Below are 26,322 nucleotides of genomic sequence, written 5' to 3'. Positions count from 1 at the left end.
AGAGCGACCCTAATCTATGAGCATACATATAAATATTGAGAAGGCAGTTTGATGGGAGCATCACATCAGGGAAAAACTTCCAAGTCCAGTTCTGGCTTTAGCTGTGGGAATGGAAAAATCACTTACATTCACTAACGCTGGAATTTTCTTATTTGTACAATGAAACAATTGAGTTGATAATATCCCAAAGTCTCTTTCATTTCTGATGTTAGGACAGTAGAACAAGTACATCTCGGCTGGTTACAGGAATGAGTGAACCTAGTAGCTTTGCTGTCTAGGTGTTCTTTACGCTAATAATGAGTCAGGGCTCAAGGGATTCAAGGAATTCATACCCCAGGAAATAAAATTAAGAAGTTAAGAAGTAGATCGTGCTGGAATCTTCGGACTGTGTGGGAGTAGACAAGCTGAGCTTGGCCCCACCCATGGAAATGCGCTTCCCGCTCAGGTCCTCATGAATTACTGTCCGGGAATCGGAGGTTGTGATAATGAGTTTAGGACTGAATCAAAGGCCAAGTAGATCAGGTTAATCTGCTGGTCAGTGATAATGCAGTAAGATTTCGGGAAAACAAGTCAAACCTAGTTACAAAATGGCCAAAGAGTTCCAAGAGTCCGTGCCTGCTGCACCTGACCTGAGAGCTGAGAAGGACATTCCCAGTGTGGGGCGGGCTGGTGGCTGTAACCCTTGACAACCCTCGCAATGTCTGTAGGTCTGTAGCGTGACTCCGGGGCTCTTGCGTAGGCTCCTTGACTGTCTTCCCTTTTCTGAAGCTTACTGCGGTTGTAAAATGAGATAAAACCATTCATTTCAACACAGGACTGTTGCGTTTCTAGGGTAATCTCTGGAGGAAGTAAAAGGTCGTCTGTGCGGAGCTTCAGATTTAACCCTGCCTCTGGCGCTGCTGTAATTTTAACCCGGGGATTTCTTGAGGGGAGGGGGGTTCAGGCAATCTCTGTCTCTCTTTAATCTTGGAGCAAACGTTCCTGTGCCTGAGTGCTTCCGACTCACATAGCCACGCTCCAGGGACTCCCTCGTTCCGGTCTGGATGCAGTTCCGTTCCTGTCCTTGGTTCTGTTACCAAGTTGTTAGCATCAGACCCCGGCAGTCCTCAGTCAGCCATCCTCAGTAGGTCAACTAGTCAGTCAGACTGAATAAATCAGATAAAGGGTATTTATACAGCGTGGCTACGTTGGGAAAAGGAAAAGAGCCCCAGTGACACTATCCCCTTGGGAACTCCAGCCTCCGGCACCTGACGTGAGGTTTCAGTTAAAACAGAGATAAGAGGCAGGAATAACGAAGCATGCCCGGACAAGGTGTGGTTCTGCCCATCACTGACCCATCTTCTGCTCAGCTCCAGTCTCCTGCAAGGTGGTCTGGCAAATTGTCAGAGCTATGTGAACTCTCTCTGGAAGATGCGTTCTTCGAACTGGCGCCAAGGCGACAGCCCTTTTCCCTTCCCAGCAAGAGACTCCAGGGTACATTCCAACCTCTTGGGGTCCACTGACCCAGTAGTTTGATATCCCGGGGAAGGGTACAAGTGTCTCTAGAATATCTTCCTTCCTGCCATCCCCAGACTCCTGGCAGGAGCGGGAGCAGGGCTAACTATACAGGGTAGCAGGGCAAGCCAGTGATTGCTCACATGAGGAGGCCGCCCGGACTGCTGTGTGTGTGACACAAGGGACAGCTGAGTCTGAGCTAGAGAGCATCCGTCTCTTTGGGGGGTGGGGGGTGGGGGATGGGGGTGGGGGGTGGGAGGATACAGGGTCCCAGGCAGCCCAGCATGTCAATCATAGCCATGGCTAGCTTTGGACTCAGTGGAAGTGAAGACAGGAGAATCCGGAGTCCAAAGCCAGCAGTGACCATCTAATAATTGAGGTCAGATCTCACCCTAGCCCTGAAAAGAGAGAATTAAATCAGAGACTGTATACAAAATGGTTAGCTCAATGCCTGACACAGATTTTTTTTCCCCATAGAAATAAAAGGGCAGTACTCTCTATATCATTTTGTGCCTTGCCCCCACCATTAAAATAATTACTTAAAATGTAACTGTGGCAAACAGAAATGCTTCCCTGTTGGCACACACAGTGCTTCTTATATACCCCACCACCCCCCCTCCGTTTCAATAAACACACCCCTGCAATAGCACTTTCCAAAAGCTGTTCGCCCTGTGTTCCATAGAGTAAGTGTGTTCTCGTCTATTTAACCATTCCCTATTGAATTGTTTCAAGTCTCCCACCACTGTTACAGTGGCCAATGTAACTGATGACTGGGAGAGTAAGCATTTATGGAAAGACAGACAAGACAGCTGAACGTGTGCTAATAAGGCTTATCGAGTTGTTAGATCAAAGGCATGTGAAAACTGAAGGTCGGTGGCCGTTTCTGAGTTGTAGAATTACAGTGATTAAAGTTCACTCTTAATATTTCTTTTCTGTCATTTACTTGCCTTCAAAGTACATGCGATACTTTATGACCAGGAAAGCTGACAGCCATTAGCATTTTTTAATTCTTTTTTAAAATTATGTGCATTGGTGTTTAGCCCACATGTATGTCTGTGCTCAGGTATTGGATCCTCTGGAACTGGGGTAACAGACAGTTGTGAGCAGCCATGTGAGTGCTGGGACTTGAACCCCGGGTCCTTTGGAAGAGAAGGCAGTGCTCCTAACCGCTGAGCCATCTCTCCTGACCTAATTTGCATTTTTAAAGAGTAGCTTAGGAGCGCGTTATACGCTCTAACCTGTACTTGAGAGCAAAGAAGCCGCGGCTGCTATCTAGTGTCCACGGAGGCTGGGAGGCCTGGTTTGAGGCTCTGGTACGAGATTCCTTTGTGACTGACCACATCTGTTCACCGCTGTCTCTCAAGAGCACCCTTACCTTAGAGTAGAGCGGAAGGGACAGCGAGCAGGGGTGGGGGGTGGGGGGGTGGGGGGGTGGGGGGAGGCAGAACAAATCCCCCGACCCACTGCCAACACTGAGTGCTGAGGATACAGTTAGGCTAGTGGCTGGTAGATAGCTCATGTTGTTTATCTATTTAAAAGGCCTTGATATACTGCCCAGGCTGGCCTGGGGAGGGGCTGTCCTCCTGCCTCAGACTCCTAGGTTACTGGTATGCACCACCATGACCGACTGCAGCTGGTTTAAAGAAGACAAACAGGAAGATCTCTCACTCTCCTTAGCTGGTTGTCCGGGCATTTGCCTCAACCCTCTAAAGGATTCCACCTTAGGCATTACTGATTGGGATGTCTCCTAAGGCATCCGCTGTCACGACGCCATGTTTATCCCACAGTGAGGACCGCTTCCTGAGACTTTCCAGAATTCTGCCATTTACCTCCACCTGTGTGGGACCTGTTTCCCAGGGGCTGGCAGGTCCGTTCCTGTTCACCATCTGCTTTTCAGTTGCCAAATTTTAGTGCAATTTTCTTATTTCATTTTCTTTATTCTTGGGACTTATGCCCCTAAAATATATTTTAATGTCAAGTTAGTGGTTTCAAGAGGGGACAGTTTTATTCATAAATCAATGTTTTCCTTAATTTTTAATCAAAAATTTAGTTTATATATATTATCTAAATATATATTGAGAACATTAAATTTTGTCTCTATTATTGTAAATATTTTGTGTATCTTTAATTTTAATGAAGACTTTTGTACACTAAAGGTTTTATGTTTCTAGGTTAAAATGATCACTTGTCCCCTAAACACCAATTTTCTCAGCATTATTTATTAAATAATCATCCATTTCTCAGAGAGAATATGATTCTGTGCACCTTAGACAAAGTTCTTTTTTGTTATAATGATGAAATATATTTTGTTTCATTTCTTTAAAATAAACACTTGGTGGTGGTGGTGGTGGTGCACGCCTTTAATCTCAGCACTCTGAAGGCAGAGGCAAGCGAATCTTTGTGAGTTCAAGGCCAGCCTGGTCTACAGAGTGAGTTCCAGGACAGCCAGGACTGTTTCACAGAGAAACCCTGTCTCGAAAAACAAAAATAAACAAAAACCAAAAATAAATAAAATAAGCACATATTTCTATGTTTTCTACTCGCCTGTACATATTATATATATTGGAAATTATATAGAATGCATAAAGAAAAAAGTAAAAATAGATCCATCAAAATTGTACTAGTCAAGTAAAAACCACACCTTACATTGTATGCCATAATCTTCACAGTTATTTATAAATACACTGCTTTTAATAGATCCTGTTATCCATTCATACTCATTTTTAATTTGCATTTTATTTAATTATTTAGCAGGGGATAGGGAGGTGCTATAGTCAGTGTGTAGTTGTCAAGAGGACAGTCTGTGCTAGTCTATTCTTTCTTTCTGTCATACGGGTCCTAGGGACCCAACTCAGGTTCTCAGGCTCGGCAGCCCTTAAATTCTTATGTAGCCAAGGCATTCTCTTGCTGAGCTTCCAAATTTTCCAGGAGTCTTTTAAATCTTCAACTAGAATCTCACTGTTTGCTTTTATTTGTGTGCATATGTGTGCGTGTGCATGTGTGTGTGTGTGTGTGTGTGTGTGTGAGAGAGAGAGAGAGAGAGAGAGAGAGAGAGAGAGAGAGAGAACAGACTTTTCCTGGGGAGACATGAACAAATGTCTACTCATTCCCAGACCAAAGTATGGATGTCCCCAAATTCCAAGTTGGTTTGCCAATGAGTTTTATTGGCGTTACTTACAAGGGTATGGGTGAGGGGTTATGTACAGGAACAGAAATGACTCAAGACAGCTGCATCACCAAAGCCCACCCCAGCACCCCAGTGCCCTCCTAGCTGCCTCAGTTGGTCTTAACCTCTTCCTGGCAGCTCAGCTGGTTTCTGCTTATTCCAGGCAGCTGTTCTGGCCTCAAAATCTTTGTCCTTTTCTGCTCTAAGAGGTTTCTTTGCAGCTGACTCTTTTACTAGGCTGAGGGCCCTAGTGAATCCGGTCAGATTTAGGGAGTTCATGAAGGTATTCTTTTTTTTTTTCCAGTTGTTTACCTCCGTGATAAGGAGCTCCCCAGTAGGGTGGAATGTTGTAATTTCAGAGGAGACTATTTGTTACACAACACTGAGGGGAAAATGAAGCGGAATTTTTTTTGCTCATCACCAAGATGTCATCAATTATGTGACTGAATCCCCATCCTTAGGGTTGTTCTTAGACGGGAATCTGCACATTCAGGGAGACACCAGGGGATGCTGCTGTAGTTGTGTGGTCCTTTCCATGGAGCTGCATCTCAAGAGCTCTGCTGTTCCTGATGCCCATCGGGCTGGAGAGCATCCTTCCAGGTGGCTCAGTTGGCCTGAGGGTCTTCCAAACTTCGAGGCAATTCAGCGTGTCTCTGCTTCTTACAACAAGATGGGCCTCTAAAAGTCTTCTTTGCAGCTTGGCTTGTCTGAAAGTAACTCTCGGCAGTCTTTACTGTTTGTGTGTAATTGGGAAAGGAGGGTCCTAGTGGATTTGATCAGTTTCAGGGACTTCCTGAAGCTATTTTGAGTTGTGCACTTTCTGTCCTATTGAGCAGTCTTGAAGTGGTTCACTTCTTCCTAGAACATACTGTTGTTTCACTCCCCTGTAAACAAAGTTTTCCTCCAAGATGGAAGGCTTTAATTTCAGAAGAGACTACATAATAGTGTGTGTGTGTGTGTGTCTGTGTGTGTCTGTGTGGTGTGTATGTATGTGTGTGTTTGTGTGTGTGGTATATATGTGTGTGTGTGTGTGTGTGTTTGTGTGTGTTTTTCTGTGGGGTGTGTATGTGTGTGTTTGTGTGTGGGTATGTATGTGTGTGTGTGTGTGGTGTGTATGTATGTGTTTATGTGTGTGCCCCTGTGTCTGTGTGTGTGTCTGTGGGGTGTATATGTGCGTGTTTGCGTGTGTGTGTGTATGTGGTGTGTGTCTGTGGGGTGCATACGTGTGATGTGTATGTATGTGAGTGTTTATGTGTGTGTCTGTGGGGTGTGTATGTACAAGTGTTTCATTGACCATACATGACTCAAACAGGAGCCAGAGGGAGGTGCCAGGGGTCCTCCTCTGTCACTCTGTCTTGTCGCTTTGAGGCCGGGTCTCTCATTGAACCTGAAGGTCATGTTATTTCACCTAGGAGGGCAGCCAGCAAGTCCTTGTGGTCTCCCTATCTCTGCTCCCCTCACTGAAGGAGTTACAGGTGTGTGTGAGACAATCCAACATGTCTGCTGGAAGTCTCCTGTCTTTATACGTGGGCAGCAAACACTTTAAAGAGCGTTTTAAAATTAATAACTTTGTTGTGTATTTTGTTTGGTTGGGTATGTTTCTCTTCATCGTGCTTTTCTTTAAAATTTTTTGGTAGCATTTGCACTGATCGATAGATTAACTGGAGCTATTTAGCATCTTTGTAAGGTCGACTTTTTCTCTTAAGGAACACGTGGTATGTATGTCTCATCTATGCAAATTAGCATTGTTTTCCACTAGAGTTTTATCTTTAAAAATTCCCCCGAAGTCACTTAGGAGTGTGTCCTCTTCTATATTTTATGGGCACCCACCCCTGTTTCACTTGCTTCATACAGAAAATTCTTCTCTAAGTCTACAGGCCACGGAAACACTTACCGTCTTGCTGTAAGATTCCGCACAGGCCAAAGTCAGGCTGTGTTTTCTGTTTACTTGACCCTGACTGGATGAGACTCGCTCAGTCACAGTGAGCGAGTGTAGGTCAGACAGAGTGTCCTTTGCTCCTCCTGTCTGGAACACTTGGGTATGGACAGTTACTTCCCTTTCACTTTCAGTTTTAGAAACAGTCCCTGAACGCTGTCTGGGATGCCTGGCTTGTTTTCTGCTCGCTTCCCGACTCGGCAGTCTCCTGTGCCAACTATTTTTTTCTCACTCTACTGTAATGTCACTGAATTTATTATAGTCCCTTGGACAGTGTGAGTTGACAAAAGGCCCCTTTATTTTTTATATTTAAAACATTGCATTTATTCCTTGGGGGAGGCGCAGCACACATCATGATGGTTCTGAGGACAGCTCGCAGGATCAGTTGTTTCCTGCCACCATGTGGGTCTCTGCGGTGTAACTTGGGTCACCAGGCTTGACAACAGGGGCCCTTACTAGATGCGCCATCTTGCTGGCCCCAGGTGTCCCTTTCTTCATTGTGGACAGCTTCCAGGTCTCTCATCTTCTCTTATTAAGTGACCAAGTGGCTCAGAATTCCAAAAGCCTCAGCAGGACCCCTTCCCTTTTCGTCTCATCAGCTGAGACTCTCGGCCCTGAAGAACACAGACTGGGCGAACCCTGGGCTGCTGTGTCAGCATCATATGGAGCCTTATATGACTTCCTGGATCCTCCCATAGATGTGCGGGAAGGTGGGGATCTCTTAGGGTTCCAGAAGTTCTAACAGAACTGTACATGATAGACTTATTGGTGATAGGGAATCAAGAGAGGCTGGCAGAGGGGGCAGGGAGGGAGGGAAGGAGGCAGGAAGGGAGTGAGGGAAGACGGTGTCCTCTTGTTTGTTTCTCATAGATGTGTGTCATCTTGGTCTTAGGATAGATCATTAGTGAGGTACCTGTGAAGTTCTGGTTTGCAGGATAAAGCACATGTCAGATGACCAGGGGCCATCCTTATCAATGATGAAGTCACACCTGAACTTTGGCTTTCGTCATAGGGTACTGCCCAAAGTGTTTGTATTTTTCTACATTCCTTGGGTGTACCAACAACGTGTGGAAGAGACGTATTTGCATGTTTGCTCGCTCTCCAGGTTACCTCACGAGCAACCCATCTCCTTCATCCTCCCCGCTTGCCCCTGTCTCTTCCCAGGCTCTGCCCATCCTGTCATCACAAATGCTTGGGTCTCACTTCCTCATCCCTCTCTCTGGAACGGAAACAAAGAGAAACCCCTAGGAGCGATGTGAAGGAGAAGAAACCCCAGGTCTCTATGAGTCACTGTGGGTGAGGTGGGGATACAGCCTGAACACCAGGCCAGGCCCTGGGCCCACCCAAGACCTGGTCTGTCTGGTTTGTTCCTCTTCCGTGTGAAAAGAGCAGCCACAATGATGCATGAGCTTGCGCGACACGATCTGCAAACACCTGATTTCCCCCGCAGCACTTGAAGCAAGTGTAAGTGTCAGTCCTATTGGGCAAAAGGGCGAGCTTAGGTACAAAGAGATGAAGCCTTGTTTGTTTTCCACCGAACCTTGTTTGCTGAGTGTCACGGTTCGCTCTGGCTGCCATAGCAAAATACCACAGACTGAGCGATTAAACACGCGTCAGCGGAGAGCTCAAAGGGAAGGAGAGAATTTATTCTTGAACCAAACGGTCAACCGTCCGTTGCCGAGGGGTGTGGATTTCGGCTGCTCAGAGCAACACTCTACTTTGGAAACGGTTTCCTAGTTAGACAACAGCAGCAAGTTGTAAGTCAAGGTGTTTTCAGAAGCGTCCGTGGAGACATCAGCTGGGCCGGGTGCAGAGAGACGAGGAAGTCTCTGCCGTGGCCTCAGAGCCTTTCGGGTGACATTCTTAGCCTTTGGGTTGGCAACAGCTGGTGCTCTGATAAGTCCTGAGTTCAGCTCCCAGCACGTCAGTAAAGTCATGACTGCCTATAGCTCCAATTCTAGGACGTCTGACACCACACCTGACCTCCATGGGGGCGGCCCTCATGCACATATACCCTCATATAAGCACGCATGCATACACATATTTTTTAAAGAAAATTAATATATGGATAGACAATTACAGGCTGTGTAGTAAGCATAATACTGTGATACTTTAAGGGATGTTGTCGCAAAAGAAAGACGTGGTTGCTTTTGCTCTGAAAACAGAGGATATGGCACTTAGAAATGGGAGGGGCTGGGAATGTAGCTGGGCTGGTAAAGTGTTGCATAGCATCCTGGGAGTCCTAGGTTCAATCCCTACATGCATTCCTGTAACACTAACACTTAAGAAGTGGAGGCAGGGGGATAGGTAGTTCAAGGTGGTCATCCTCAGCTACTTGAGTTTGAGGTTGGAGTGAGGAAGAGTCACTGAGGATGAAGGCACACTTGTACTCATGTCTCTGGCGTGGTGGGTACCATGGTGAGTACGGCAGGATGCTCACAAACCTGCCACCTCAGCTTCCTGTATTCCAAAGGAGCTAGAGGACAGAAACTGACAGAGGAAATTTAATCTATTTGCACTTTGGTTAGCCCAGGAAGAGGGTTTCCTCCCACCATGCAAAGCTTAGAACACATATCACTTTAGCTGTGGGACAGGTGAACTAGCCCTTCGAGGGGTGGAGGCTGAGGCCCAAATTGTCCCCATTATCTGTTACAGAGATACGTTTTTATTCAAATTCAGGTGAGGAAGAAAATGGGCTCTTAAATATCATCTATTCTTTAAAATATTTAGTTTAGGGGCTGGAGAGATGGCTCAGCGGTTTAGGGCACTGACTGCTCTTCCAAGGACCTGGGTTCGATTCCCAGCACCCATAACAGCTCACAACAGTCCGTAACTCCAGTTCCAGAGGATCCAATACCCTCACACAGACAGAAGCACTTCAGAAGTTAATCTACAAACAGCAAGAATGTCCCTCAGAGTAGATGGACATGGTAGGCAGTGTGAGCCATCCGACACGGGTGCAGGGACTAAATTAGGCCCTCTGGAAGAGCAGCAGGTGCCTGTAACCCCTGAGCTGTCTTTCCAGCCCAGAAAACACTTTTTAAAAATGAAAATGAGGGCCAGCAAAATGGCTCAGTGGGTAAAGGCCCTTGCCCACTAAGCCTGATGACCTGAGTTCAATCCCTAGGACCCATGTGGTAGAAGGAGAGAATTGACTTCTGCTGTTGCTCCCTGGTCACCACTCATGTGTGCACACACACAAACAAATAAAAATTTAAATTCACCAACCTTAGGCAAGTATCGTCAGAATTGGATTTTGGCAATATCGGAATTCTGCAATGAGTTAATAGTAAAAATGGCCATGAAATGACATGACCAAATGCCCTTCTTCAGTGGTCTACTGGGATGCCTAGTGGCCATTTGTGAGAGCTTTGTCACACACCTACAAAATGAGAAGAAACCGCTCTCTTCCGGTCGCAGGCGTTTCGGGAGCTGCCAGCTACCGTCCAGCCATGGCCAAGTCCAAGAACCACACCACACACAACCAGTCCCGGAAATGGCACAGAAATGGCATCAAGAAACTGCGGTCACAAAGATACGAATCTCTCAAGAGGGTCGACCCCAAGTTCCTGAGGAACATGCGCTTTGCCAAGAAGCACAACAAGAAAGGCCTGAAGAAGATGCAGGCAAATAATGCAAAGGCCATGAGTGCCCGAGCAGAGGCCATCAAGGCCCTGGTGAAGCCCAAGGTGGTGAAGCCCAAGGTGCCAAAGGGCCCCACCCACAAACTCACCCGGCTCGCCTTGATTGCTCACCCCAAGCTTGGGAAGCAGATTAGAAGCTGCATGGTCAGGGATCGTAGGCTCCAAAAATCAAAGTCCAAGGTTCAAGCCAAGGCAGAGGCCTCAGCTCCAGCTCAGGTTCCCAAAGGTGCCCAGGCCCCTGGGAAGGCCCCATAAAAAAGGTCTCAGTCTGCCAATGTGAAGACAGATGGACTGGTGTGACTGTCTACACAGTACTTGCAGATGGTCAGGACCTTATGCTGTTTTTACAAATAAACTTGAGGCAAGATCTATTAAAAAAAAATGAGAAGAAACCAAAGCAGTCTTTTTTAACGTGCTGCACTCTTCGGTGGTGGCAGTTTCAGCCTTCAAGGGATTCCTGCTCTCCTGGGTCCCGGTGATAATGACATGGCCAGGACCCAGGAGGGATCCACTCCCATATGGACTGTTTGTAAGCGCAATTAGAGTATTGATAGGGACCAGAGGGGGTAAGTTCTTATGAATCGTCACTCTGTGGGGTCAGGGCTGCATGTATGCAGAGAAAGGACAGCAAGAGTAAGGCAGGCTCCTCTTGGTCTGCAGGGACAGCGACAAAACCCTAGTGGACACTTGGAACTGCACTTTATACTGACCTCTGTAATGCGATGTTCTTTCCAAACGTGCGTACCAGAGATGGAGCTGATTTATGAACAGGCGCCGCAGGTGATTAACATGATGTCCAGTAATAAAACAGAATTGAGATAATAAGTATGATAATAATTATCATGATAATTTCTTTTGAAAGACGAGATAAATAGGAATGTTTTAGAGTACATTTGATCACATGTAACTGGAACCATGTGGAAAACAAAAACGGATAAGGGTGGATGACTTAACAAGTGGGTGTTGCCTTTCCATCACGGCTCTGACCCTCACGTCTGCCGCATGGCAAGTCCTCAGTGAGCATGTGATGACTGAATTAGAGGTGCGGGACTGCGGCTGAGTAGCCGACTGTGAGTTCTGTACCTTGTGTCGTGTGCTCTATGCTTACCCTCCACTCAACAGCGTGCACGGTGCCTGCCTCTTTCTGTCCTGATGCTCAGCTTTAGAACTCTAAAATGAAGACAGTTGCACAGTGACATCCACGTGCAGACATTAACACGCCATTCGTGGGTTTCAACCCTCTCTGCACCGTGCCATCTTTTTTACTTTGGGACTTCCTGGTGAGATTTTTGAGTCTAAACTTTAGCTGCATGTTGGCCCCGCCCAAAGGTGACGAGCAATAGTAGATCTGTCTGCTTTGCAGGGATGTGGAAACCGAGTTTGAGTTCCAGAACCCACATAAACAATAATTAAAAAGACTGTGTGATGTTGGGCACCTGTAGTTCCAGAGCTGAGGAGGCAGAGACAGGAAGATAGTGCCTAAGGAACCCAGACTCAGGACAGTCCTCTGGCCTTTATAGCCACAGACATGTACCTGTACACCCCCAAACCTAAATGCACCCCCACAAAACTGCCCAGATTCAATAGGTTACAGTGACAGCTGCATTCAAATTTGGGGAGTCCTCTGTGCCCCTAAATCCCAATGTCCACTGATGACGAAGCATAGGTAAGCCTGGTCTGCTGGTGAACCGGTTGTTGGAGGCCGCTTACCACATGGGCTTCCGTGGGAAGTCAGAGGGTCCGGAGGTGGCACATCTGCGAACGGTCCTCAAGCCTGTTGTGATAAGGAGTCTGAGGCAGAGGCCTGAAGTTGCCCGTGGTTCACAGGAGCCCAAAGGAATCCAACAACCTAGTTTTGGGGCTGCACAGCTCTCACCAGTGCGGAAATAACTTGTTGGGGACTTGAGATGGAGGACGGCATGCTGGGAACTGTAGGGGGCGGGGTCAGTGGAGGATGCTCCGGGCCTGGGGTGGAGAGCAGTAGCTGCTATGTTCTCCAGGTTCCATGCTGGCTTCAACAGTGTTCAGAGCCTCATCCTTTCCTCCTGGCAGGGTCTGCATGCCTTCTCCTCTGCCCACTGCTGCCACTTGTCCCAAGTCGCACAGGCTCCGATGCTTAGTCGTAAAGTTCCGTGCGACTGAAGGAGCAGGGGCTCTGTGCGGCTACTGGGCTAGGAATTGGGCTCAAAAGGCCCTTTGGAGCTTGGCAAAGGCCAGTGTGTGAGGGTCTTGGCGGTAACACATCTTCCCCCTCCTTCAGGCTGCCCATTCTCCAAGGAGGGACCTTTTCTTTTGTGGCACCCTCTCTGGCCATGCTCTCTCTTCCTGCCTGGAAATGCCCGGAGTGGACGCTCAATGCCAGCCAGGTCAACACCAGCTCTCCTGAATTCATTGAAGAGTGGCAGAAGAGGATCCGAGAGGTAGTGGGAGAGTGGGCCGCTGAGTGGATTCCCTTGCTCCACTGTCATTAGCCAGCTCCCTGTGAGGAAGATGTTTTATTTAATCCACTGACACAGACAAGTCAGACAAGGGTCCTGTCCTCGGGAAGCTGGCAGTCCAGCGGGGTGTGTGTGTGTGTGTGTGTGTGTGTGTGTGTGTGTGTGTGTATACGTAGTAGGAGGGGGAGCCGAGGATTTGGAGCTGTCTGCGTGGGGAACACGGGGACAGAACATAGGTCTTCTTGAGAACAGTCTTGTGTGCTCCAAGGAGGCAGCATTCAAGTGACACTCATATTTTCTTTACTGCATTAACTATTTGCTTTTGTTTTTGTGTCATGCAGGGATCCCTAATGCAGGAGTCAGCAAACTATGAGACTTGAACCAAATCCTATCTATTGCCTGATTTTATAAATACGTGTGTGTGTGTGTGTGTGTGTGTGTGTGTTTGCCTGCATGTATGTTTGCCTACCACATGCACGCAGGGACCTCATAGGCCAGAAGAGGGCCTTAGATCCCCTGGAACTGGAGTTACAGGTGGTTGTGAGCCACGATGTGGGTGCTAGGAACCAAATCAGAGCCCTCTACAAGAGCTTCCAGTGCCCCTAACCACTGAGCCACCTCTCCGTCCTCTGTGGCCCATTCTTCTGTTGCCAAGGACTAAGAATGACTTTTCTATTTCCAAAAGGTTGTTTGAAAAAAAATAATGCGAGGCAGAAGCCATCCATGACATTCATTATCTAAACACTGTCCTTCTTGGCCATTCACAGACAGGGCCTACAGACTTGTACTGTACAACACAGGGCCTGGGTCAGGTTCTGGTGGCCCAGGGCTAAGGTGGCCTGTCACTTCCCTTTCCCTAACATTGCCCTGAAGAACCTCAGCAGCCACAGTGAGCCACAAGGCCAGTTCTGCTTCATTATTAGTTCTTCTTGCTGGCCAAGGTCTTCCAGAGTGCTGAACAGCAAAGAGGGTGCTTTTGTGCCAACCTCTTGGCCTCAATTGATCAGTGCTTGGTTGTTTAATTCACTCCTGGGATGGAATGGCTCTCCCGTGTCTACTGAACATCCGCCTTAGTGACGGAAGCCAGAGATGGTCAGCAGGTTGACTGCACAGGACAGGTCCAGCCAGTGAGAGCAGCCTCAGGGAAGCTGGCACACTGAGATCAAAGGAATGGTCAAAAGAAAACAGATTCTGTTTCTTTTCTTTTCTTTGGGGGTGGTGTTCAAGACAGGGTTTCTCTGTGTAGCCTTGGCTGTCCTGGAACTCTATAAACCAGGCTGGCCTCAAACTCAGAGATCTTCCTACTTCTGCCTCCCAAGTGCTGAGATTAAAGGCTTACGCCACCACCACCGGGTCAGATTCTGTTTCCAAAGAAATGGTTACAGAAAAAAAAAAAAAGAGAACCATGGTATCAGGTGTTTAAACACATGAGCCTGTGTGATATCTTTGCCCGTAAAACACAACAGCACTGTGTTCACATTGAAAAAAATTGTCAGTAATGTTGTAAGAATACATACAGGGGATTGAGAGGCATCTTGGTTGGTAGTGTGTGATTTAGTGTGCACAGAACCCTGGGTGTGTTCCTCCGCAGCCCATAGATCAGATGTAATGGCAGCACTCTAGAGATGGAGGCAGAGAATCACAAGTTCAAAGTCATAGTGGATTCAAGGTTAGCCTGGACCATGTGAGCTCCTATCTCAAAATAAAACATATTTTTAAAGAGAAGAGATACCATCAGCACTGTTAAGGCAAAAAGGGAGACAGACTCGTTGAATCCAATAGATCAGGTGGTACAGAACCAAATCTGGCCTGTTAATTGATTGCTCAACAACACACAAGCTAAGAATGGCTTTTGCATTGTAAGTGCTAATTTTTGAAAACATAGAAATAAGAATAAGATACCCTGGCACGTCAAAATTCCATAAAATTCCATTTTCTTTTTTTTTTTTAAATATTTATTTATTTATTATGTATACAATATTTTGTCTGTGTGTATGCCTGAAGGCCAGAAGAGGGCGCCAGACCTCATTACAGATGGGTGTGAGCCACCATGTGGTTGCTGGGAATTGAACTCAGGACCTTTGGAAGAGCAGTCAGTGCTCTTAACCGCTGAGCCATCTCTCCAGCCCTAAAATTCCATTTTCATTGCCTGGGAATGAAGTTCCGATGGAACACGGCTTGCTTTTTGTTCTCGTCTTGCCTGGAAACATTGCAGCGCCTCCCTTACAGCCACAGAGCCTAAAATATTCCAACTGGCCGTTTGTGGGAAGAGTTTCCGACCACTTGCCACAGAAAGTGAAAGACAGACAAACAGAGAAGCAAGGTGCTGCTCTTGTGGTGGGCCTTCCTCTCCACAGCGACTACAATCCACAAGCAATTGTGAAACCTACCTCCTAAATCCCCGGTTAATGAAAATGCAAGCTCAGAACTCCCTTCCCCTACATTCCTACCTGAGAAAGCACTCCCAGGGTGTGGTTAGGTTGGCCAATGGGCTGCTGCAGCCAGCCCTGGGGGGTAGGCCCGGTCCCCACTGATGCCCACACCTTTCCTTCAGTTGCAGGGTGCTGTCATGGTGGCTTCCTGTGTCCAGATGCTGGTGGGTTTCTCGGGCCTCATTGGATTTCTTATGCGCTACATCGGCCCCTTGACCATCGCCCCAACCATTTCTCTGGTGGCTCTGCCTCTCTTTGAATCTGCCGGCAACGACGCCGGGATCCACTGGGGGATTTCTGCCTTGTAAGTATTCTCTGAGAAAGGTTAGCCACCTCAGTCCTGTTTGGTGGAAAGTTACCCACTAAACACTTTGAGAGTCCAGGATATTGACAGACTCCTATGGTTTATAAATACTTCCATGGCATTATCAGATCTTAAGAAGGTCACCGTTGATACTTAGGATTTATTAGGACTGTTAGCTATGTTAATCTTACTGATTCTCATAGAAACCAATATATCACGGCAGTGTCTAAGAACACATAGTGTTTATGAAAACTTGACTCCACGGGTCTCTTGCCAGCTAGGATTTCATCGAGCTCAGATGGGTACAAAGAATGGCCCCAGCTCACAAGGGTGTTTATATAGTCTATGAGAGAAGAACGAGATCCCTGCAATACTGGGGGACAGCCATGAGTCAGAGGGTGCTGTGTGTGGGAGGGGACTGGGGTGTTTACCGGGAGGTGACAACGGCCAAGGAGGCTCAAGGACAGGGGAAATGAAGCCTCCAGCATTTATACTTGAGTCTAGGGGTGGTATCTCATTCACTGCGCCCCGTGTGATCGGAGAGAGGTGTGAGCGGCATTTGAGGTGCAGAGCTTCCGACTCGGGCCTCAGTGGCTCTAACGGCTGGCTTGGTCCTGCTGCCAGCTGCTCATCTCTCCGACTCCCAGAGGTGACAGTCTCCTGGCCCGCTGTATCCCTTCAGCCAGCAGCATCTCCCAGTGGGGACCGACCTCTCTTCACAGATGGCAGGGCTCTGCCTGCGCTTCCCTACAGGGACCCAGCCAAGCCACGAATGCCACCAGCACGCGACAGCTCCGCTCCCTGGCCCTTCCTAGAGCCTGGAAGGGCTACCCTGCCCCCACCAGGAAGGATCCAGCCCACCAAAGTAGGTGACCGTTTGTTTCTGTTTCAGGACCATCTTCCTCATCGTGCTGTTTTCTCAGTATCTCAAAAACGTCGTGGTGCCTGTGCCGGTTTATGGAAGAGGGAAGTGTCACGTCTCCAAATTTAACCTGTTTCAGGTCTTCCCTGTAAGAACCGCCCCTCACCTTCTTTCACTCTTGGTTCACTTGGAGCGTGTAGGGCAACCTCCCTATGCCGGCTTAGCTCCAAAACCAGGGCTCCCTCACCTCTGGAGGCCTCTTCCTAGGAGGCTGAAGTGTGCGGGTGCGGGTGGCGCCCCCTGGCGGTTACTGGCATACCGTCTCGGGTTCCTACTCTGAGCGCCTGCACGGGACAGCTTTAGTCCCTGGCTGCTGGCATAGCCAAGCCCTGGGAATGACAGGTTCACCTCTAATGATTCGTGGGTATCTCCACTCAAGTTTCTCTCTGACTCCTAGAAGCAACCCCCTGCTATTGCCCCATCCCTCTTCAGCCATGGGAGCATCCTCTAAGTGTCCTGGGATCTCACCATGGTTTGGGCTGTTCGAGGAGAGGTCTAATCCCATGGCATAGATGAAGATAAACACACAGTGGGAGAGTCTGATTGTCACCCTTTTGCCACGGGCTCCGCCCGACGTGAACATTTCCGTCCCGCTCTGCCCGAGAGTTCTTTCTGTAGTGGAATTTTCTGCCTCTCTTGTCAGTCTGTTCCCTTAATGTGCTAATTTATCCATGGACACAGCAGATTCCTGTTGTCAGTAGCAGGGTCACCTGTCACACCCCGGGTCTCAGAGTACCCCACCCCCACCCCTACACACAGAGGAAGGGCTGGGGTGGGCAGAGTGTGAAGGGCGGCTCTCTCTGGCAGGTGCTGCTGGCCCTCTGCATCTCATGGCTCTTCTGCTTCGTGCTCACAGTCACCAACACCCTCCCCAAGTCCCCCATGGCGTATGGGTACATGGCCCGCACAGACACCAAAGGCAGCGTGCTGAGCCAGGCCCCTTGGTTCCGCTTCCCTTATCCAGGTGAGGAGAAATGGGTGTCCTTCTTGTTTCGGACACGTGTTTCCTGGGACTGTCTATGGGATTCAGTGTACTCGTGGAGGGTTTAAAAAGTCTGGGGAGGGATTGCAAGAGGGACATGGGCTCCAGGGAGACCACATCTGACCCCTAAGAGAGGAGGGTGAGGAGGGAGATTCTAGATTGTTCTAAGGCATGCACGTGTGTTAGTGGGGATTGCGCCCAGGCTTCACGCTTACTCCGCAATTGCTGTATCGCAGACATATAGCCCCAGCCCTCTTTTTACTTTTTGTTTTGAAGACAGAATACTGCTAAGTTACTCAGGCTGACCTTGGATTCACTCAGAAGGGCAGGCAAGCCTTGCCTCTGCCTCCCGAGAAGCTGGGAATTCAGACACCAAACCCAGGCTGTTCTGAAAAGCTCGTGAGAGCAGTAGGTTAGATTCTCTTATTCCAAGAGCTTCCTCAGAACCAGCCTAAGCCCCTCACCCTCCTCCATGTTACCCAGAAGCCCTTGGCCTTGTGATATATAAGGGACGCTGAACCAGAAGCCTGATTTTCAGGCAGATCTTTGGGTCTCCTGTTAGATTCAGTGGATCTCAAACAAAGGAGGCTTAGAACTGAGTTAGAATATTCTGGGGGAGATCAGAGCTTCGTTTAGACCACTCAGGTCTCATCTTGGAGTGTACAAAAGTAGCCAGGGCTGAAGGGGGGCCTGTATTGTTCATGGGTTGTGGATATAGCGATGTCTCTAGTAGAGACTTAGCTTCTAGCTTCCAACAGCTCCAAGGCTGTCTTTGAAGGAGGCACCATTTCTGCCTTTCTGTGCATGGTGACCTCCATGTCTGGAGGTTGTGAGGGCGGCTGCCAAAGCCTCTGGCAGCTGAGAGCTTTCCAAGTCTGAAGCCTTCCAGAGACCCTTCTGGCAACGGAATGACTTGGGGTCTAGCGGCTTCCTCTGGCCAGACAGCCCCCTTGGGTTACCTCTGCAGGACAGTGGGGCCTCCCCACCATCAGCCTGGCTGGAGTCTTTGGAATCATTGCTGGAGTGATCTCCTCCATGGTGGAGTCGGTGGGGGATTATCATGCCTGTGCTCGGCTGGTTGGGGCCCCACCCCCTCCGAAGCATGCCATCAATCGGGGCATCGGCATCGAAGGCCTTGGCTGCCTGCTGGCAGGGGCCTGGGGCACCGGGAATGGTACCACCTCCTACAGCGAGAACGTCGGAGCATTGGGCATCACCAGGGTAAGGCTGCTGACGGAGGCTCCTGGGGTGGCCCCGGGTCCCTGAAAATTAGTTTCCTGTTGTGGTTGTGAGAACTCACAAAGAGTGGTTTTAGACAAATACCAGCCTGCTCACCTGGCAGTCAGAAATGAGATGTGGACTGTATGCGGCTAAAGTAGAGGTGTGGACAGGGAAATGCTCCTCTCAGGAGGCCCTTTTACAGGCTGCCCTGCCTGCAGGGTGTGGCCCCTTCTTCCATCTTCCCATCACAGATGTGAAAGGTAGTCTGCTTACGAAGACTCACAAAGTTATGCTCGACCCTCATTGTGATCCAGGGGATCCTCCTTATTTCACTGCCCCCAACTCAGGCTCCTCTGCAAAGTACATTCGCCCTGCAGGGCAAGGCTACACACTCATGGCCTAGGGGCCAGGGTGAGGCCATCTCTGCAGGGGTCATGATCTCAGTGTCAACACTTGGCCTTCTTTAGTTGTGCTGGACATTCATTGCCTTTAGCCCAGCCCTGAATATCCAACTGCCCCTAGCTAGACCCGACTCAGGGTCCCTGGGCCTCTACACCCAGAGACTTCTGAAGCACACACATGCTCCATTTTTCTGCGCTCCCTGACTTAGCGAACCCATCTGCTGCTCACATCTTTAACATCTCGCTGTCCTTGAACTTCCTGCTGGGTTCTCTACCGGGTTCCGCGCATGTCCCCTTCGCTCCCTTCCTGGTGCCACAGACTGTCTCCTGCACGATAGGGTCTCACGTTCTCCCTTCCTAAGATCTTGCTCATCCATCCACAACTTGGCTGCCTTGTTTCTAGAACCCACTTTTGACTAGTCCCTGCCCAATGTGTCTTCAGCCCCCCCCCCCCCCAACTTCCTACTAGGGACCCAGTAAGGAATCCCCAGGATGGCATTTCTAAATGGTGTTGAAACAACAGCATCGTGCTGCCCCCGTAGTTCGGTGTGTCTTTGCAGGGGTTTGCAGAGCGATTTTCGTGAGCTCATGGAAACTATATGGTCCCCTCCCCGACAGCACCCCAACTTGCCTTGTCCATGGCTCCCACAGTGGCTCTGGTGTGCAGCCTGGAGGCACTGTACCGTCCACCCCCGACCCCCAAGTGACCTCTGCCTCTGGTGGAGCTGAAATCCTCAACCAGATCCCAGCCAGAGTCACCTCCATAGCAACTCCTGGCTCTCTGGACACTCTGGAGTCTTTGATGCTCTCCCAAGGCTTCCCGGGCCTTTGGTCAAAGCTATGTGTGCTCTGGCAATGCAGCAGTGGACTGTAAATCCAGCACTTGTCCTTCCCATTAAAGGAAACAAGTCCCATGGAGAACAAGAACGACATTACATAAACCAAACAAATTGCTGTGGACGTAGTTTCTAAACCGAGGCCTTTTAGAGGAGATGGAAAAAGCAGAGAGTAGAGACCCACAGGTCCAGGGAAAGTTGCGATTTAAGCAGGTTAGATTAGCCCCGAGAGATTGGTTTTTATGGGCTCACACTCCGCCCTGTGGCCTTTTCAGGCATTGCAACAATGGGTGCACGCACACGTGTGTGTGTGTGTGTGTGTGTGTGTGTGTGTGTGTGTGTGTGTGTGATGGGAGGGCAGGCTGAAGGCGACAGATCACTTCTCTTGGATGTCACAGCTACCTGTCTCCCTGTCAGTTCTCAGGCTAAAGGGGGAGACCTGGGTCTCACGAGGAACTCCCATGGTGGTGTGCTTGGGGTTGACCGCCCCCACCCCATGAGACCTTTAGCGCCACAGGCTGGACCTGAAGACCCACCTGTGGTACCTGCAGTCACACACAGTCAACCGCTAAGGTCAAACAGAGCAGAGCATCTCTGAGGATTCAGTCTAGAAGGCGAAGAAGGAAGAACAAGCAAACTCCTAATCTGTATTAGTGGACTTTAGTTGGCACTAAAAATATCTTTAAAAAAAAATTTTTGGCTGTGGGAAGAGCACACAACAGAAGCTCACCATCCTAACTGTTTGGAAGCTTAGTTTCTAAGTGGATTCACATCATTACACACCAGAAGTTCAGCCTCTTCCGTCTCACACAATGGGGCTGCATGGTGGTACCCTTTAAAAAGTCAGACAGAGAGGGTAAGGGCCTCTGTGCCCGTGTGTGCATCCAAAGCAGGTTCCATGGCAATAACCAGCCCTCTCTGGAAATAAACTAGGGCGGTGGTTCCCACCCCCTGTAGAAGGTCGAATGATCTTTTCACAGGGCCACCTAAAAGCATCAAAAAATACAGATTTCTATGCTATGGTTCATATCAGTAGCAAAATTACAGTTTTGGAGTAGCAACAAAAATAATTTTATGGTTGAGGATCGCCACAAGCTGGGGAACTGTCTTAAAAAGTCACGGCATTTGGAAGGTTGAGGGCCCCTGAACTCGGGGAGTTTCCTTTAAGATTCTGGGTGGAAGCAGCAAGTGCTGCTTGAGATAAGGTTTGGATGGTAAGTGAACCTCCATGCAGGCAAAGGGGAAATCCGAGTCCATCATAGTAACTCTTGCTTGGTGAGGAAATCCCCTGAGTAATTCCAGTGAGACGCCTCTCCCGGAGGGAGCCCTTAGATCACATCATATCACCCCCTGGCTTTAAAGCCCTCAGGGAAGGGAGCGACGCTTCCTCCCATCTTCATTTTTACTGCAATAAAAGATGCATAACACGAAACTTACCATTATAACCATAACCATTTGGTTATAATGGTAGGTTTTAAAATTTAATTAGTTTATTATACACCATTTTGTGCATATATAGAATGCTTTGACATAGTTCCCCTCCAATGTTTTGAGAGTGGGTTTCACTATAAAGCCCAGGCTAGCCCCCACTGTCTACACCTCCCACCTCAGCCTCCACAAGGTTGGGATCCGTGTGACCGCAGTGCTGCGGCGTTAGGCCACACTGACGTTGCTAGGCAACCCTTGGCACGGTCTATCCTCCTCCCATCCTGAAGGACCCCCAACTCCTCATCCAGCCCGTTTCTCATCTTCTCCTCCTTGTTTCTCTTCTCTTTTCCCCTTTCCTGCTCTTCCTCCTCCCCGGTTCCCCTCCCCCCAGCTCCTCCTTTCCCCAGCCCCTGCAACCTTTTCTGCTTCCTGTCCTGTGGATTTGCAGACCCTGGAGACCATGTGTGAATGAAGTCATATTATCTGACTTTTCGTGACTGGCCTGAGTCTCCTGGCACAGTGTCCTCGAGGCTTGTATCTGCCACTTTCCCACTGCTGTGCTAAGATGCTATGACCAAAAGCAACTTAAGGAAGGGAGAGAGCCCTCATGACCAGGAAGGCATCACATGGAGGCAGGGGCAAGGAACTGGCTAATTAACCACTCACGGTGGGCGGTTGGGGGTGGGTGAAGGAAGGGGGGAAAGACAGAGAGCAAACGGGCTTAGGAAGGACAGCAAGACTGTAAACCCTCAAAGCCCACCCTGTTCCCAGCAATACTCCAGCTCCCAAGTGTTCCACAGCCTCTGCAGACAGCACCACCAATAGGGAACCAAGTGTTTAACTGTGTGAGCCTATGGGGACATTTTCATTTACATCACAAGGCTCACCCACACATGGCAGCAGGTGTCAGAGTACTTCCTTTGGGGACCGAAGCATATCGCATTATATGGCTTTGTTTCTGCCCCTCCCCTGCCCTCAGGGCCCTGAAGGATGGAGCCCATCCCCTGCTCTGGTTCCCCCCACTCCCCTGGGCACGGCAGCCCTGGCACACTGATTTCCCTTGTACTTTCCAGCCACCCAGGCTTTTCCCAGAGAGTTCACATATGCCGCTTTCTCTCTAGAACTTTCTCCCACCGAATCTTTGGGTGCATGGCGCTCTCTGTTCCCCTCTTTTCTTGTAAATTGGTTAAACTGTCCCCACTGGGCAGACTAGCCAGCCACCACAGAGTCGCCCTCAGTGTCCGCTGCCCTGTGCCTCTTCCGGACACACCCTGGGCTGCTGCGGGATGTTCCCTGTTCCCTTCGTGAGATTCCCTGTTTGCCACTTGTCCCTCCTGCTGAGAGACAGATGCTCCATTTACAGAGCACCAGGTGATGTGGGGCTGGAGGTGGACATGGCGTAAATCAGACGTGTACACAGCTGAGTGTGCAGTGCTGTGGCTAAAACCTGTTGGTTGCTGGGCGCAGGAGACCCCGGCATTGCACGGGACTCCCATAGGGCCTCGGGCTCCTTTCTTTAGTTTTCTCTTCTACAGAATGAGAGGTGTGTACAAGCATCCTCTGTTTTTCCTTCCTGCCCCGGCCTTTTGTGACCAGTGTCTCTGGCACTGGGTATCTTTACAGTGCTGTGGGCAAGGAGGAAGTGTGGAAGTTTTAGTGAGGTGCACGTCTTTGGAGGAGCATGGGATGTGGCAGGGAAACAGAGACGTTCCTTCCTCGTAAAAGCATAAGCAACACCGAGCAGTGCACCATGCTGCACAAGAACCTTAAGCCTCTGTCCCCTGCAGTTTCCCCTTACTGAGCATTCCGTGTGCTCAACGTGTACCATTCCACCAGTGACACGTACCACAGGCCTTGTCATACTGAATTGTATGGCATCCCTAGTCTTCTGTGGTAGATGTGGAGGCTGACCTTCAGAAAGGTCAGTAATGTACCCAACGGGTGTGAGAGAGTCAGGCAGGGCGGGGAGATGAGAGCTGAAGCCAGGACCTTTGCCCTTAGCTCAGGGTGCGAGCATGGGGGTTGGGCAGTTTGGGCATATGCGGTGCCGCTTCTGCAGGCTCACCACCACAGTGTGAAGGACGAGGGAGGAATAGGTTTCCAGGGTGTCTACCTGGCCTGGTGCTCCTATCCCTTCTCTCTGGGCGTGCAGGTCGGGAGCAGGATCGTGATCGTCACCGCGGGCTGCGTGCTGCTCCTGATGGGCATGTTTGGGAAGATTGGAGCGGCATTTGCCACCATCCCTACCCCGGTGATCGGAGGCATGTTCATCGTCATGTTCGGGGTCATCAGCGCTGTGGGGATCTCTAACCTACAGGTGAGGGACCTCAGTGACCAACAGCGCCACACCTCCTGAGAGGAGCCCGGGGGATGGAGCTGTGTGGAAGAGGGGGAGGGGAGGGGGAGGAGGAGGGAGAGGGTGGCGCCTGTGGTCCTAGGAGGCCTAGAGAACCCCAAAGACAAGAAACAAGCAGCCAGCTGCCATCCGACCTCTCAACCAGCCACAGTGTGCATGTGTAAGGCTTCTGTGGCCCTGCTGATGTGGGGACTCTTTTTCCCATAGTATGTAGACATGAATTCATCCAGGAACCTCTTCGTGTTTGGCTTCTCCATCTACTGTGGGCTCGCCATCCCCAACTGGGTGAGCCAGAATCCTGAGAAGCTGCAGACAGGTGAGTCCTGTCGTTCCCCCCCCCCCCCGCCCCCCTGCCACTGCTGTGGGTGGGAAGCAGGGCGGCCCTTGGTCCCACAAACGGTCACTTTTGTCTCATTCCAGGGATTCTCCAGCTGGACCAGGTCATCCAGGTGCTCCTGACCACAGGCATGTTTGTTGGCGGATTCCTGGGCTTTGTGTTGGACAACACCATCCCTGGTAAGGCCGCAGCCGCCTGAAGTTGGGCTTGTGGGCGTCTGGGCAGCGATGGGGCCATTGGAGAGCTCCCGTCAGAGTAAGGCATAGCTTACATGAGTCAGCTTGAGCTGCTGCCAAAACACATCACAGAATAGAGTGAGGAAAGCAGCAATTCTTCCTCCAGTCCCCAGACCGGGACCCCGAGGCAGGCTGGTTCCTCACAGGACCTTTCTTCTTGGCTTGAAGAGGGCGTCCTCACATTGCCTTTGCTCGGGACTGGCATGTTTCTGCAATCTCCCTGTGTGTCATAATCTCCTTTTGTGTAGAGAAGACAGGACTGGGTGGGCGTAGCTTAGTTGGTAGAGGTGTGTCTAGACATACAGTCCCAGCTTCTGTTTACACCAGTGTGTAAACTGAGATGCACACCTGTAATCCCCGTGCAGGGTGGGGGTGGAGTGGGGTGGAAGCGGGAGAATCGGGAGTTCCCGTCATCCTCGGCTATACAGTGAGCTCCTTGCAAGCCCAGGCAGACTGGAGCCTCTAGCAATAGACTCCTTGTAACTTTTTCTCCTCTTTAAACATCACCAAAGAGTACTGGGAGCCCCAGGATTAGGTTACCCATGTATGACTTCCCAGGGGAAACAGATCAGCCATCTTAGGGCCCTAAAATGGATGATGCACCAGATACGAAAGGGAAAAGAGATGGCCTTGGCTCTCTTAAACCTAGAATATAATTATTGCTGGGGGAAACCACTCATTCATTCATCATTCATCCATTCCTATTTCTAACTATCCATTATACATGTATCAGGTGCCACTCACTGAGAATACAAAGAGAAGTGAGCTACGCCCCTGCCTTCCACAAACACACAGGCTAATGGAGGAGATGGGAAGGGAAACAGACAAGCGAAGGGGCATAGTGGGGTGGGGCCTGGGCTGAGCTAACCGGGGGTGCAGGCAGCGGGGAGACTGACAGTGAGGGGCATAGAGATCCTATCACTGTGGCTTCTGGGGAGACATCCCCACCTACCTTTCTCTTCTGTGCCCTCCCAGCCTCTCTTAAGAACTTCTGTGATGGCACCTGCTTCAAGCATTCTGTTTCCCAAATTATATTCCTCACCATACCTAAGTGCACCTGCAGGCCACAAACACACATGGACAGGCCTGCTTCTGTGTGCCAAGGGGAGCCCTGAGGTTCCATGGTTGAGGCTGAGGCTGGGCTCCACATGAGTAGGGGCTCTGAGATTGTCCAAAGAGCAGAGAGGATCTATGGTTCTGGCCAAGGCTTGGACAGGGAGTGGAAGGAAACTCAGGGGCTTCCTTGACTTCTCAGGCACCCTGGAGGAGAGAGGCCTCTTGGCATGGAGTCAAATCCAGGAGGATTCCGAGGAGACCCTGAAGGCCGCCAAGGTCTATGGCTTTCCGTGGGGGATTGGCACCAAGTTCTGCACGTCTTCATGGACCCGGGCCCTCCCGTTCTGGCCCAAGCTAGACCAACATGGGGATGAGGCGGGAATGAACCAGCTCACTCTGTGTCCCCAGACTTCCTCTGGAAAGTACCTGTGGGGTGTTTCAGAGACCAGGATGTGAAGAGAACAGCCTGACCCTCATCTTCTCACAGCTAGACTCTGGCCACCCATCTGCCTGCAGAATGCATGGACCGCTGTCCACAAATGGGTGCCCAAGGGCCCTTCTCAGCACCTTCCACACTGCACACTGTGGGGGCCAAGCAGCGTTGATGGCACGACCCTGTGAGGCCGGCCTCAGGGCGTCCTTCTGCTGTGTTTGAGCTCCGGTGTGGATGATGAGTCTGGGATCTGCACAGTGCTGGTCTGCTTTGCTGTGCAGTATTCTGGCAGATCGGGAGCAAGAGCATAGGGGTCGAACAGGGGCAAGCTGTTTGCTGAAAGGCGAGGGGGCCAGGCACCCTGGAATCTGGCCACTCAGGAAGCTGCCCAGGAAGGACACAAGCTCAAAACTTGTCTGGGCTGGAGTGACTTTAGGGCTTGCTGGACCAGCTTAGCATTAGCATGATCCTGTCTCAAAATAAAAAGTAAAAAGCATGCTGGGGGTGTAGCGCTGTGATTGAATACTTGTGTAGTGTGTGCATAGACCCAGGTTCAAACCTCAACACGGGGGGCAGGAGGGGGAGACTGATGGGATGGTTTTGTCCCCCTCTCCCTGGAGCCAAGGACCTTGAGGTTTTCCAGTTCTCACTGAGCAGCAAAGCAGTAAGGATCATCCCCTTACCCCTAGATGGCTTCCAG

The 26,322-nt window shown here is 49.9% G+C and overlaps 1 protein-coding gene and 1 pseudogene across 2 annotated transcripts in view; both read left to right on the top strand.

The window, feature by feature from the left end:
* LOC146889486 (solute carrier family 23 member 1-like) overlaps positions 1–26,118 on the top strand; it is a 41,829-nt gene extending 15,711 nt beyond the window's left edge. For both annotated transcript variants that reach the window (XM_087901851.1, XM_087901850.1), the window contains 9 exons: positions 12,501–12,660; positions 15,233–15,414; positions 16,307–16,424; positions 17,144–17,300; positions 18,286–18,539; positions 23,357–23,521; positions 23,768–23,876; positions 23,981–24,076; positions 25,389–26,118. In XM_087901851.1, the coding sequence (XP_087757977.1) occupies positions 12,501–12,660; positions 15,233–15,414; positions 16,307–16,424; positions 17,144–17,300; positions 18,286–18,539; positions 23,357–23,521; positions 23,768–23,876; positions 23,981–24,076; positions 25,389–25,645 (1,498 nt within the window). In that variant the 3' untranslated portion in view covers positions 25,646–26,118. The remainder of the gene's footprint in view (positions 1–12,500; positions 12,661–15,232; positions 15,415–16,306; positions 16,425–17,143; positions 17,301–18,285; positions 18,540–23,356; positions 23,522–23,767; positions 23,877–23,980; positions 24,077–25,388) is intronic.
* LOC148117878 (large ribosomal subunit protein eL29 pseudogene) lies at positions 8,667–11,882 on the top strand (annotated as a pseudogene).
* Positions 26,119–26,322: the final 204 nt, after the last annotated feature.

This window comes from Myodes glareolus, chromosome 25 (assembly GCF_982192425.1).
Source record: "Myodes glareolus chromosome 25, mMyoGla1.1, whole genome shotgun sequence".
Taxonomy (NCBI): domain Eukaryota; kingdom Metazoa; phylum Chordata; class Mammalia; order Rodentia; family Cricetidae; genus Myodes; species Myodes glareolus.
Note: the sequence above shows the minus strand (reverse complement) of the source record. Positions and strands in the feature narration are given on the sequence as shown.